We start from the raw sequence: 14517 nt of genomic DNA on the forward strand, positions 1-14517 counted from the left end.
AACAACTGTCAGTCGCATACATAAACTTGAAAAGCACAAACACACAAATATACACAAGAGGAATAATTGGGGACAGACGCCGATGTAATGTAATAACCAAACAGTTCAACAGACATATAAAGATATTTCTCTGGTTTCCCATCGAGTCAGTTCATAAATTAATTATTGCTGCTGGTTAGACTGATCCTGCTTAGCCACAATTTACCCCTCCCCCTCCAATCCTGAGATTTGAGAAATTATGAAAAACACTGTGAACCAATGTGCAACAAATACCAGGACAAACGGTGTGATGCAAGAAGAGGTTTCATCCTCAATCAAAATGTTAACTGTTTCGTGTTGTTTACAGTGACACCGTAATTCTAAAATGAGATTTTTAGAGATACAAAAAGAAGATAATTCCCAAGAAATCCTTGGTGGGTGAAGAATCTTATCCCTCACCCAGCTCCGATGAGCTTTGCTATGGCAAGAAGGTGACACGAGTTCCTGTGGCAACTGTATGCCAAGGAGGGGGAGGAGTTGGTGTTTTAGCCTCAGTCTGGCCTATTTGCACAAATGGTCAGGGGAGAAGTGAGGGCAGATGATGTCAATGTCCAGTAACCAGGAAGTACTGTATGGCTAACACCAACATTTAAGGGGAGACAATGGAAAGACAGCTGCTGGGCATGAACCTGTAAAATACTGAGTGCAATTGATAACTTTAATGTGAGCTGTAATGCAGTGGAAAGGCATTAAGGAAACTGCAGGCCTTTAACGCTCATCTGTGGCTAAAGCAATGCTCGGAGTGAAATGTGGTTTAAGCGTTTGGTCTGACGTTGCTGAGCTGGTTTGTAATGTACTGGACTTAATGTCGGGACCATATACACTGGCGGACAAAAGTTTGGAATTCGAGAGGGAATTGGTACTTTAATTCACCAAAGTGGCAATCAACAAGGACAGAAAGAGATGTGGAAGGCCAGATGTACAACTAAAGAAGATAAGTACAGGATCTAGTTTGAGAAATAGATGCCCCACATGTCCTCAGCTGACAGCTTCATTGAATTCTACCCGCTAGTTTCATGTACAACAGTAAAGAGAAGACTCAGGGGTGCAGGCCTTATGGGAAGAATTGCAAAGAAAAAGCCACTTTTGAAACAAAAATCAAAAAGAATAGGTCAGACTGTGCAAAGAAACAGACACTGGAAAACAGATAATTGGAAAAGAGTGTTATGGATCTTAACCCCATGGAGCTTTTGTGGGATCAGATAGACTGTAAGGTGCGTGAGAAGTGCCCGACAAGACAGCCACATCTATGGCAAGTGCTACAGGAAGTGTGGAGTGAAATGTTACCTGAGTATCTGGACAAAGTGACAGCTAGAATGCCAAGGATCTGCAAAGCTGTCATTGCTGCACGTGGAGGATTTTTTGATGAGAACTCTTTGAAGTACTTTAAGAAGTTCTGAACTTTCATTGCATCTGTTTTCCATACAATGAAAGTAAATGATGACTAGGGCTGCACAATCAATGGAGAAAGTAATCAGTATTACGATTGTGGCAACTGTGATTCACTATAACCATAAAAACTGATGATTAGAGCATTCCACTGAAGTCTACTCCTGTTGCATCAAAGGTTTCGATTTACAACATGTTTTTGCAGCGGTTGAGTATTCTAACCAATCCCAGACATTTCCATTGAGCAATGAAATGGTAATGGAGAATCAGAGACACTTAAATTAGTCTATAATGACTAATTCAATGACAACCGATCCGAATGTGCAAGCTTTATCAGTTTGATGCCCAGATGCTTACTTTATGTTTCCCACGTAAATTAGTACTGAAGAAACACCACCTGACACTCGAAAAGAAGCTTTATGACAAATGTGAAAAGCATCATTAGTAATTTGGCATTGTTTTAGATTCATTACAGGTCAAGCAGCTCACTTGCAATGCAGATGGTAAATACAAATCAAATGAGCAATGTGACAAAACTGGAATGCTCCCATTACAAGGCATTGGCGGTGCAAATAAGCGATTTATTGTGCAGTGTAGACAGCGTCATTTATAACGGAAGCATTGACAAGAGTGAAGTGCAGGGCTCAGAAAGTGTAAACTTGCAATGAGTGACAGCTTCACTCTTTATGATGGGAGAGTTCTATGATTGCTCAAATTCTGTGTATATAAAAAAAAAACTATAAAGTAATTCAGCTCAACAGTTCTAAGCTTGTTTTGGTTGTTAGCCTGCATAAAGAATATGGCAAGAAGTTGAACAAATAAGTATTTAATGAAATTCTATTAATCAATATTAACCCATTTAATCCCAAATTTTTCTCAGCTACTGTAAATGGGCACATGTATTTTAATCTTTGGATTGCCTAATGAAACAAACTGTGTGCCTTTTCAATTTTCAATTTTAAAAATTGTTTTTTTTATTTTAATTTTTTTGTGTGTGTGCACACTTAGTGCTAGAATGAGATTTGTTCTTCCGCCAACCATGGCCTCTTTTCCTCTTTTCTCCCCAAAAAGAGTGGAATTTGTTAACCGACTGGGGGCCATAAATGTCTACGTCGGGGGGTGTCACTCCCAAGGGGAAGACACCGCAGAGACCACACCCCACCCAGAGAAGGGGGGGAGTGGGGGGGGGGGGGTTTGAGTGGAAATACATCACATGGTCTTTCCGAGTCTTGTCAGAAGTATGTCATGTGGAGAATTCGCATGGTAGGTCATACCCGAGGGGGGAGGAGTTTCTACAAACATGGTGACCGGGGGCAGAGGAGCCTCTGCCCAAGGAAGACGCAGTTTACAGACAGGGAAATGATTTAGCGGAAGAAATAACATGGGGTCACCTACAGGGAACCAGCACATGTGGAGCACCTACTCCAGTACAGGGCCTAATCAGCACACGTACTGGGCCGGCAGCGAGTTTCTCTGCAAATTCGTCTGCCACAGGGCTAAGGAGGAAAGTCATCCAGGGATCACAGCTTGTGAACATGACTGGGAGTCAAAAGCGCATGTCTTCACCTCCAGGGAGGGGAAAGGCACTAGGCGCAAGCGGTACACCCGGCCAGCTGTCCCGGAACTTACCTGCTCGTACCTGACAATACACAGGACGAAATCGGCTCAACCCGGAGATTGTAGAACCTTGCAAATGTGTTGGGTGCTGCCCAGCCAGATGTCTGACAAAGAGGCGCCACTGGTCAGGGCCCAGGAGGCCGCTACACTCCTAGTAGTGTGGGCTCGTAACCCCACGGGGGGCGGCACATCCTGAGCGTGATATGCCATCATGATGGCGTCAACGACCCAGTGGGCAATCCTCTGTTTGGAGACAGCACTTCCTTTCCGCTGTCCACCAAAGCAGACAAAGAGCTGCTCGGAGCTTCTAAAGCTCTGCGTGCAATCCAAATAGATGCGTAAAGCATGCACAGGACACAGCAACGCCAAGGCTGGGTCTGCCTCCTCCTGGGGCAGCGCTTGCAGATTCACCACCTGATCCCTAAAAGGGGTCGTGAGCACCTTGGGCACATAGCCCGGTCGGGGTCTCAGGATCACATGAGAGTAACCCGGACCGAACTCCAGGCATGATTCGCTGACAGAGAATGCCTGCAGGTCCCCTACCCTCTTGATGGAAGTGAGCGCAGTCAGGAGGTCAGTCTTCAAAAAGAGTGCCTTAAGCTCAACTGACTCCAGGGGCTCAAAGGGAGTTCCCCGTAGACCCCAAAAAACTACAGAGCGGTCCCACGAGGGGATGAGGCGCAGTCTGGAGGGATTCAACCTCCTAGCGCCTCTCAGGAACCTAATGATCAAGTCGTGCTTCCCCAAATACTTACCATCCACTGCATTGTGATGTGCAGAAATGGCAGCCACATACACCTTCAAGGTGGAGGGGGACAGTCGCCCCTCCAGCTTTTCCTGCAGGAAGGAAAGCATCAATCCGACTGCGCATCTCTGGGGGTCTTCGCGTCATGAAGACACCACTTAGCGAAAAGACGCCACTTCAAGGCATACAGGCGCATCATAGAGGGAGCCCTAGCCCGAGTGATCGTGTCTACCACCGTGGGTGGTAGGCTACTTAGGTCTTTCCAGAGATTCCAGAGGTCTAGGCGCGGGTGCCAGATGGTGCCCCGTCTCTGAGAAAGAAGGTCCTTCCTCAGGGGAATTCGCCGGGGGGGGGGGTGGGGGGGGGGTTGTCGCGAGGAGCGTGAGGTCCGAGAACCACGTCTGGGTGGGCCAGCAGGGTGCAACTTGAATGACCTGCTCCTCGTCCTCCCTGACCTTGCTGTGTGAGCACAGGGTCTGTGCAAGTAGGCTCACTGGGGGAAAGGCATTTTTGCGTAATCCCAGGGGCCAGCTGTGTGCCAGCGTGTCTATACCGAGGGATGCCTCGGTCAGGGCGTACTAAAGCTGGCAGTGGTAGGATTCCCGGGAAACAAACAGGTCTACCTGTGCTTGACCGAATTGACTCCAAATCAGCTGGACCACCTGGGGGTGGAGTCTCCACTCTCCCCTGAGCATAGCCTGTCGTGACAGTGTATCCGTAGCGACTTGAGGCGCTGCTGACTCCAGAGGAGGAGACGGCGGACGAGTTGTGACATGCAACGGGAGTGTAGACCGCCTTGATGCTTGATGTACGCTACCTTCGCCGTGTTGTCCATCCGGACCAACACGTGCTTGCCCTGGATCAACGGCTGGAAACTCCGCAGGGCGATCAGTACTGCCAACAACCTGTGTGCCCTTTGCATACGGCGCCCTAGCCCGTCTTGGAGGCATCCGTCGTAACCACGACGTGCCTGGAGACCTGCTCTAGTGGAACCCCTGCCTGTAGAAATGCAAGGTTGATCCAAGGGCTGAAGAGGCAGTGACAGATCGGCGTGACGACCACGCGATGTGTCCCATGGCACCATGCTCATCTCGGGACTCGAGTCTGAAGCCAGTGCTGAAACGGACTCATATGCATCAACCCGAGCAGTGTGGCCACTGCTGAGGATGCCATATGCCCCAGAAGCCTCTGAAAAAGTTTCAGTGGAACCGCTGTCTTCTGTCTGAATGCCTTCAGACAGTTCAGCACCGACTGTGCGCGCCATCAGAGACTGAGTCCAACTCCAAGCCGAGAAAAGAGATGCTCTGAACCGGGGAGAGCTTGCTCTTTTCCCAGTTGACCCGAAGCCCCAGTCGGCTGATTGGTTCATTCGTGACATACCGGCGGGTGGGGCCTCGCGGCGGAGCAGAGCCTGAGGCGCCACGTCGAGGGGGCTTGAACCCCGTGGCCGTGCTGTGTCCAGAGATATTGAAGCAGTTACCTGGCTTCTGACGCCCACCATAAGATTGGTCGAGGAGGGGGGAGGAGGAATATCGTCCCCGCAGTCCATCGGAACCAACCCAGTGTGGGCATGTTTGTGCCACAGCTGGATGCACAGGGTCGGGGGGTCCGCTGCTGGAGCGCCAAACCTGCCAAAATGGGATGGTGGATGGTGGTCGTGAAGACGGCTGTGCACACCTGACATGTGACATGAAGATGAAGACAAGAAAACCACTCTTTTGTTGAAGTTTTGGGTACCACAGCCTCTTGGGCATGCAGCGAAAAATGAAACAAAAGATTTTCCTCCCGGCCCTCCACCGGGGGATGGAGTGGTCTGTCCACCAGCTCCATAGAAGCGGGTCTCCTTGTCCCTGGGTTGCCCATGTCAGGGGCGCATCGAAGCCTTCCTTGGGTTCTTGGTGACCGGCCGTGAGACAGGTGGCTTCTGCTTCCTGCGGTGGGCTCCACGACGGGGCCGCGGGGGCGGGCTGCGGCGGAGCCGGTGCTGTTGCTGCAGGAGGACGCCCTTGGCGATGAGCAGACGGGGTGCGGGGTCTTGAGCCACGCCGGGGAAGGATGTGCTGTATAGCCTCCGTTTGCTTCTTCACCGCCGAGAATTGCATCAATCTCGGGTCAGAACCACCCTTGTGCAGTTCTCTTAGCGCCTTGGCTTGGGGCACTTGCAGGAGAGCCATAGCGTGCAGGGCAGAGATGGCCTGTCCAGCAGCACCACAGGCCTCAGCCACCAGAGACAACATAACCCTACAGGCACTGGACGGTATCCACCTGGTGAATCGCAGAGTACCCCCTGGCAGCCCCACCATCGAGGGTAGTGAGGAGGTCTCATCCCAGCGGGGCAAACGAGCGTACTGGGGAATGGGAGGTCCGTGGGGAGTTACCCGGCGGAGTGGCTCCCATTGGGGTCCCCAAATCACCCCCCGTGCTAACCGATGTGGCCTTAAACCCGTAGGTAGAAGGACCGAGGCAGGGAGCCGCTGGGGTGGTCTTTCCCTCTAACAAAGGAAAAACCGCAACCGCAACGTTGCCATGGTCACGCCCTCGCAGTGAGAACATGACCCGTCCACGAACGCTGCCTCTGCGTGGGCAGCACCCAAGCATGTATGACCGCGATCGTGGCCACTGGAAGCTGAGAGGTAACGACTGCAACCAGGAAATACACACAAACGGAGAGGCATCTTTAAAAAGATGCTCTCCGTTAATGCCATTCTTTTAAGAAGGGAAAATATACTCTTTTAGTAGGAAGAATATACTCTTTTAGCTGCTGAAGCGCCCAGGGGCATTCTCTGCACTTCACCAGTGCAAGAGGGGGGAGAAGCCACTGTAATGCTCCATAAAACCAACAGCTTTTCGAGGTGAATGGATCGGCAGCGTAATCAGCTCGCTGAACACAACCACTCGGCTCCGAAGAGAAAATCGGAATGAGTGGTTGCATACCAGCTCCTTTTATACACGTATGTCCAGGGAAGTGGCATGCAAATTCCACTCGCCAATTCCCATTGGCCTTTTTTCAAAAAGCAGAGGTGTTTGGGGCTCCCAAGAGTGACCCCTAGTGTCACTACATCGACACAACGTTGAGTGAGTGACAGATAGGGAACATAATTTTATATTTTTTACTAACATGCAATTGTGAGAGATAGCAGAATAATAAACCAAGAATAAATGCATATTTCTTTTTAATTACACTTTGCTTCATTTATTTTAACAATATTTTGAAATCTGCAATTTTATAATGGCAGATTTCAATCAACCAATGAGGCTCTGTGTTTTCCCACTTATCACAATTGTGACTGCTTACATGTTTCCTTGTCCTGTAAACATGACTTATACCACAGCAATCTTATTAACAAATCAACAACAGACCCTTTAAACATTTTATGTGCAAAATATTGTACAGTAGTTGTGTGTGCATTATGACAGGTTTTACTTGCTTCCTTTAATGAAGCTTTGAAAAAGGCATCAACTTTCAGAGGAATACATTGAAATTAAATGGCTCTGGTTACATTTGCACAAACTTAAAATGTTCACATTAAAACAAATCAAGCCTGCACTGTCTTTTATAATTGAAAACTTTGTGTAAAGTACATCAACTACTCTTTTTACATCCTTCAGATTTCAAACTAATTTACGGTCACAACTGTAACCGATGGGATTAAATGGGTTAATATTCGTGATTGCAATATAAAGGGCAATAATCAACAATGATGATTTTTGTCATAATCAAGCAGCCCTTAGTGACTGAGGCAGAGCGATTGAATATTGCTAAACATTCTGTCTAACATTTCCATGTTCCAAACTCCTTTTAGGTTTGGAACGTCATCAGTGAATGACGACAGAATTTTCATTCTTGGGTGAACTATCCCTTAAACAAGGATAGTTCTGAAAACAAAATGGAGGGGAAGGAAACCCAGGAGAGAGAAGGTGAAGGAAGCAAATGGACCTCAGGGGGAGGACAATTCGAGGAAGGAGAATGAATGAACCATACAAAGAGACAGTCTGAGTGAAGAGCTGAAATATCAGCAAAAGTTTCCCCTGCCACAGGCCATCTTCCACCATGGGTGTCCCCATTTTCAATAACCTCTCTCTCTCTCTCCTGCTCCTTACAGATGACCCCTTAGTAAAAGGCTGGTAACTGAACAGAGAATGCTATCCCTACAGATAAAAGCCACTTTCTCTGGTGATAATTGGAGTGTTCCTAACTTGAGCTAAGGGTGTTGTGGATGATCTCTACAGGGTCAGACATTCCATAAAGAAGCTGATGGAAGGCTTATGAATTATTCAGTATGCTCCTGCCACACACAACAAAGACAAGAGGCTGTGTCTCAGTAGTGTCTAAGAAACATCCACAAAGAAGTGGCACCGGGCTCCAATTACCTCTTCCATTAAATGCTACACAGACAAGAAATATGTTCCTCAAACTCAACACAATGCTGAGGGTAAGGTGAAGAATGTCACTTCTTTGTAAAAACAAAGCAACCTCAGTCATGATGTGTGAGCCTCAAAAGTGGTGCAATTTCTGAAAAAATGTTGCATATAGTACTGGGCAACCACAACATGTGGTTGGGCAAAGTTTACAGGCCAGAAACCCAACAGAGAAGTGGTAAAGCAACAAACATGACACAACAGTGTGTTCTTTACAGCACTCACGTGAAATGTAAATTCTAAGGGCTAGGTTGGTTATTTTTTCCCCCTGAACACTTTTGTAACAGTGGTTTCTCTAGGGTCTATTTGTGTTTGTTGAAGTGGAGGAGGTTATCTAAATTAGTAAGCATGCTCTACTTGTTCCAAGCAGAAAAAAGCTCCACCTGTGTGAGTAACAGTGGGAGTGTCTCTACAGGTGAAGCTCACTGGATGTCTATCCATTCCTTAAACAGTGTGGGTTTCTCTGTAGATGTCTGGCTCCAGCTTCTGCTGGTCAAATGGTGGGCCAAGAAACAACTGCCTTCCTAAACATTAGCCTCATTTGGTTTCTTTTTCAGTCTCAGACTCTGTTCCTTCATTTGGGGCAACACTAAATGCCTATAGAAGTTTCACAAGTAACTTCTTGTGAAAAAAGTATGATAAAAGTATTCTCTGTGACTTGTGCGCCATATTCCAAGTCTTCTGACGTCACAATAGGTTTTGGTGAGACAACCAAAAATACAAGTCCTTTTACATTATTTAACAACTCAAGTTGTTTTAACCGCTAAACAAGAAAGTCATACATGTTTGGAACGACATGACAGTGAGTAAATTATGACAGAATTTTTATTTTTGGGTGAACTATTCCTTTAATACACCAATAACAGCAGGGCTGTTAACAGTAGGATTAATCAAAATAAAATGGAAATCACGATATGACCCAGTGCAATCATCAAACCGCAAGGACTGTGATTTATTTCAAGAAATCATCTGAACGCGCTGCCCGCTGAACTGCGCTTATGTGCGCAGCTGCTTTGTCTATGGTGTGTAGTGCTTTCTTAAATACATGTAAAAGAGGTCAGTGTGTTACACATGTGATTCTGTGCTTGATACACACAAACTCTATCTATGGTTCTCTTCTCTATATGGTTCCACGGTGTGCTAATAACTGGGCTCATTACATTTCAAGCATTTGAGATTCACTTTAATTGCACATTTGTATAATTACATGTGTTTGGCCACTACAATTTACTATACAAATAACAAAAAAAAAAAAAACTCATGACACTGGGCTCTTGTGGACAGAAAGGGAGATGAGAGCATTCCACTGCATTAAAGGGCTGTTGTCAATTCAACTTCAAACAGCAACTTAAGTTCCTTCTGTTTTCCACCAAAGTAAAAGCTTCTGCCTAAATAAAGATTTGAGTGTGTAATAGCAATGCTACGAGCAAGTTAAGAAATTATTAAAGAAATAACTACTGAATAATAATAATAATTATTATTTTTATTTTTATTATACAACAGTAATATATTTCTATAATACTTACATAACATTTATTATTATTATTATTGTTATTATTACATTCTAATATAATATTCAAGTTGACTGGGTTTAAAAAAAATTATGAAAAGTGAGCTAACCCTTTCACATATTGGACAAAACTAAAATGTACACAGCGGACAGATGCAATTTGATTGTGATATTTTTTTCCCCTTATTTAATTTGGTTCTTTTTAAGAGGACTCAAGTGTGAGAACTCTTTCTTGAACAGTATTTCCAGTCGGCAGTTGAGCATGGGCAAAATATGGCTTAATTTTTGTTTAAAAGAATCACTTAAACATTTTATAGTGTTTGTCATATCGCAGTTTACATTGCATGCAATATTTTTCAAAATAATCGCAATAAGATTTTTTTGGTCCAAATCCTCCACCCCTAAATAACAGTGCTTCTACAATGCAATATGACTTTACCAGACTCCCATACCCCTTTTCTATGGTCATCATCTCTGGAAAGCAAAGTCTTGTTGAAAAGCTCCAGTATTAATTTATGTAAACAAGACATGGCAGAAGATGATTGTACTTCTATGACTCTCTGGAAAATTAGATATGCCAGAGCTTCCATGTCTGAATCTTTGCTAGCAAGCGTGTCTGAAGTTATGTCCTCTGACAAACGGTTCAGCTCCAATAATGCCACATGTTGCCATGTCATGATTAGCATTGCCAATTTTGTTGGGCCATTTTTTTTTTTCATGATTGGCATATAAGTGAATTCAGTAGTCCTTTCTATGGCCAAAAAACAACCTCAGACCCAGGTTTAACAGACTAATTATGAATTACTACTAAATAATTATTATATTTAAAGGGATAGTTTACCCAAAAATTACAAATTTGTCAATTACTCACCTTTATGTTCTTCCAAACTTTTTATGCAACTTTCCTTCTTTCATAGAAAACAAAAGGAAATGTTAATCAGACTGACAGCTTCAGTTGCCATTCACTTTCATTATATGGGAAAAAATGACAAAGAAAGTCATACGAGTTTGGAACAACACAAGGTAGAGTAAATGATGCCAAAATGTTCATTTTGGGGTAAACTATAGCTTTTAAGTCCCCATTAAGTCCTGACAAAGGCAGTGGAAAAGCAACAAGCACTTCATACATCTTGATGGTCACAGTTTAAACCCAACTGTGAAATGGAGTTATTGATTTAAGACAGTTATGGTAATGTTAGCATTTTGAAACTTTCACCTGTCATAAGCCCAGTAATGTTAGTTTAGCAAACAACTCAGATGGTTAAACAGCTTTTAAGTGTTTGCCTTTACTGCAACAGTACCCAGGTGGAATCAGGGCTAGCGGTGAGCGAGAGGGATGTGTTATGATTAGGCAAGTGGGAAAACTAAAGCGGTGGGGGAATGCAGAGATTAAATTGATTCCCTTCTCACTCTCTCGCCTGACACATTTACAGCTCAAGCTGGCAGTGACAGGAGGGGAAGATTGACCAATACAGCATCATCATCGATATATGCTGACCTTTCCTGGGTGTCTAATGACCAAACAGACAAAGCTTTCCCCACTATAACCCAAATGCTGGGCTAAGGTTATATAATATCAAACCAACTCATAATTACAAGCATGATTAGAATGCTAAGTGTTCCATATTTTAATATTTTTTCCATGACATTAAAACATATTACCCAGCACCTTCAAAACATGCCACTCTGTGACAATTCGAAAAACAAATCAGAAGTCTGTATGTGTGTTATACGCCCTAAACAGCCTGCAGGAACACAGAGGTTATTATAGATGAAGGTAGTGAATTAAGCATCACTTGCGCTATTTGCACTTAACAGGTCTTGACCCCCATTTCTACCACTAGGACATCATCAAAGAGAAGGTGACTGGCAAGGTGACACGCTCAAATCTATCTGGCTGTGATGATGACATGCAGATTAAACTGGTGTGTTTCCCGTCCAACAGGTATTGTTATAATGATCTAGAAAGGATGGCTAGATAGATGGCAGGTTGTGACTTACACATCTACCAAACTATGTTTCAAACTAGTTTTACAGCTTGCATAATTAAGCATTGATTATTTCCTTCTCTGGGATGGAAGTGCTACATCTCATGAAGGGAATTTGAAAAACAGCTTCACTTGACTGAATTGGTGAATGTAAGTCTGGATCCAACAGTAGCAGCAGAACATGTTTTGTGGAGAAATGGAAAAAACCCCAGAGCGTGAGAACCCATGAGAAGACAGAGGAATGGGGCTTTGCTGGAGAGAAACTGAAACTGACCAGACCCCCTGGAAATGATGGCCTACACAATAGATTATACCAGTGTTACTCAGTCCAACTCTTGGAGACCCCTCAAAACTGCATGTTCTGGATGTCTCCCTTATCTAACACACCTGATTTGGCTTCTCAGCTCAGAAGTAATGTTGCTCCATAACATGAACTGGTTGTGTCAGATTAGCGAGACACCCAAAACTTGCAGAACTGGGGATCCATCAGAAGCAAGTGTGAGACACATTGAAATAAAAGACACTGTGTCAATAAGTTCCGGGAAAAGCTTGGAAACATACCCAATCTTCAAAGTGCCTACTTCCATTCTGCAGCAGTTCTTCAAACTGAATAGTGCAGTTGGCCACAAAGTCATCATAGCCAATTGGCGCATCATGAAAGACCGACAGTTCAATTTTCTTCCCATCGTAAACCTCAGTCACGAACTCGTCATTCCAAGCTGGACTATTGGTCTTCTGCTTGGTCGATGTTTGACCCACGCGGGAATCATCCACGTTGAGGGCGATATAGGTGTCCAGTAGGAAGGTTTGGGTCTTTGGTCCGACGGCGTGTCGGAGTGACCATGGGGTGGGCTTCAGGTCTAGAGCCTCACAAACCTTGATCTTCAATACTCCGTTAAAAACCACCATGACGACGCTCAACTGGCTTCCCTTTGCGAGAATGAACGGTTTCAGGTGCCGATTTTAATTCAGGGAGTCGTTACGCCCTTAGATGTCATCACGTCATCAGTATGCATACATGCATGTAGATTGGATGCTGAGATTATTTAATCCCCCAACCACTAGACGAGATGAAATTCGGATTTGCGAACACAATGGATCAACCTGATTCTCTCATTTGAGCTGAACAATCAATTAGGATGCACAAAAAGCGAGATGCAAACCCAGAGGCTACCGTTATCCTGTTTTTGTTTACGATCCGATGGGAACCGTACGTAAACACGCGAACTCCCTACGTGGAAAAAGGGTTTAGTTGAACGGTTAAGTCAGGTGCGAATGAGTCCAAGAACCAAAATTTCGGCAATAACAGAGGGAAATATCCCAAATGTGTCCACAGCGGGGATTGTCTTCTACTACTCGTTTTCCAGTAGGCGGTGAGTGGGAGAGGCTTTCGGGATTCCTCCTTCTCCCAGTCTGCTGACGAACCGCTCGGAGACTACTGCCATCAACTCGCCGAGATATTGTGCAGCTTCTTCTTTTCTTTGTTGGTTTAACAAGGACTTCCAGACAGCATTTGAGCTGGTCGCTCATAAAGTGGTTTTCGCTGCACTGGTTTCCTGCAGCCTTCCTCTCTGTTCGCTCTCGCGCTTTCTCTCTTTCTCTCCCTCCCTAAGCGCGAGCGCCCGTTCAGGAAATGCGCAAAACACGTCAGACGATTTAAGCCGAGCCGCGTCCACTCTACACCGGATGGGGGAGCGTGTGTGTGTACAGACAGGCAGAAGAGGCATCGCAAGCCGCGGGGGAAGGAGAGTGAGGCAGGAAACGCACCCCAGGGTTTGGAAGAGGTGTGTGTGGGGTGGGTAATCAAATGTCCCCACAAAAATATCTAAACCTGAAATCACCGACACTGACATTGACCAGGCAACTGTCCCAGATTAAAAAATTATAATAATAATTTATGTTTCTTAAAGTATTAGTTCACGCCAAAAGTTCTCTCATTATTTACTATATATACATATATAATGCCAACCCGGATGTGTAAGACGTTCTTTCTTCTGCAAAACACAAATTAAAATTTTTTAGAAAAATATCTCAGATCTCAGAATCACCAAAAAACAAATGAAGAAGAGTGTGAAAGTGAAAGTAGAGATTTATAGTAAAAAAAAAATAAAAAGAAGAAGAAGAAAAAAAGACATAAATATTGACCTGTTTCTCACCCACATCTATTATTTCTTTTCTTAAGACATGGATTCGTGTTCTACATGTGTTATTTAGTGAACTCTAGTGGTTGGAAAATATTGCTACACAGGTATTATTGCTTGACCTCACAAGAGTTAGTCCCGCAGGCCAACAGAAATCAAAGTTAGATGTTGACAACTGATATGGAATTAAACAAACAAACCATCAATTTAAATGGAATTCTTAAATTGTTCGTTTTAGCAAAGAGACCAAAAATAAGGATTTCTTGATTGAAGCATGCATGCAATTAAAACATTATCATGATAAATACGTATTTTGTCTCAAAAGATATGTATTATTTTCAGGGATTTTCATTAGATACATAAATTTGCAACATTTAAAAAAAAAAAATATTTAAAAATTAGATCAAATTGCCCCAAAATCAACGTTTAGACAGTACACACAAAGATCTCATGGAACAGGAAAATTTCCCAGTGTATAGTGACAAACAGGTGTTTAGTAAAGGGCTGTGGTAGTTTAGTGTTTTGGGAGAAAATAAAATCAATGGAGCATTTTACCCCGTGGAGCCTTTAACCCCGTTGTACCATATATATATATACACATACAGGTGCATCTCAATAAATTAGAATGTCGTGGAAAAGTTCATTTATTTCAGTAATTCAACTCAAATT

The 14517-nt window shown here is 44.2% G+C and overlaps 1 protein-coding gene across 2 annotated transcripts in view; it reads right to left on the bottom strand.

The window, feature by feature from the left end:
* LOC127427261 (protein kinase C epsilon type-like) overlaps positions 1 to 13338 on the bottom strand; it is a 114140-nt gene extending 100802 nt beyond the window's left edge. The window contains exon 1 of one of the 2 annotated variants that reach the window (XM_051674748.1): positions 12269 to 13338. In XM_051674748.1, the coding sequence (XP_051530708.1) occupies positions 12269 to 12616 (348 nt within the window). In that variant the 5' untranslated portion in view covers positions 12617 to 13338. The remainder of the gene's footprint in view (positions 1 to 12268) is intronic. The other variant, XM_051674747.1, reaches the window with a different exon arrangement.
* Between the last annotated feature and the right edge of the window lie 1179 nt (positions 13339 to 14517).

Source organism: Myxocyprinus asiaticus, chromosome 36 (assembly GCF_019703515.2).
Source record: "Myxocyprinus asiaticus isolate MX2 ecotype Aquarium Trade chromosome 36, UBuf_Myxa_2, whole genome shotgun sequence".
Lineage (NCBI taxonomy): Eukaryota > Metazoa > Chordata > Actinopteri > Cypriniformes > Catostomidae > Myxocyprinus > Myxocyprinus asiaticus.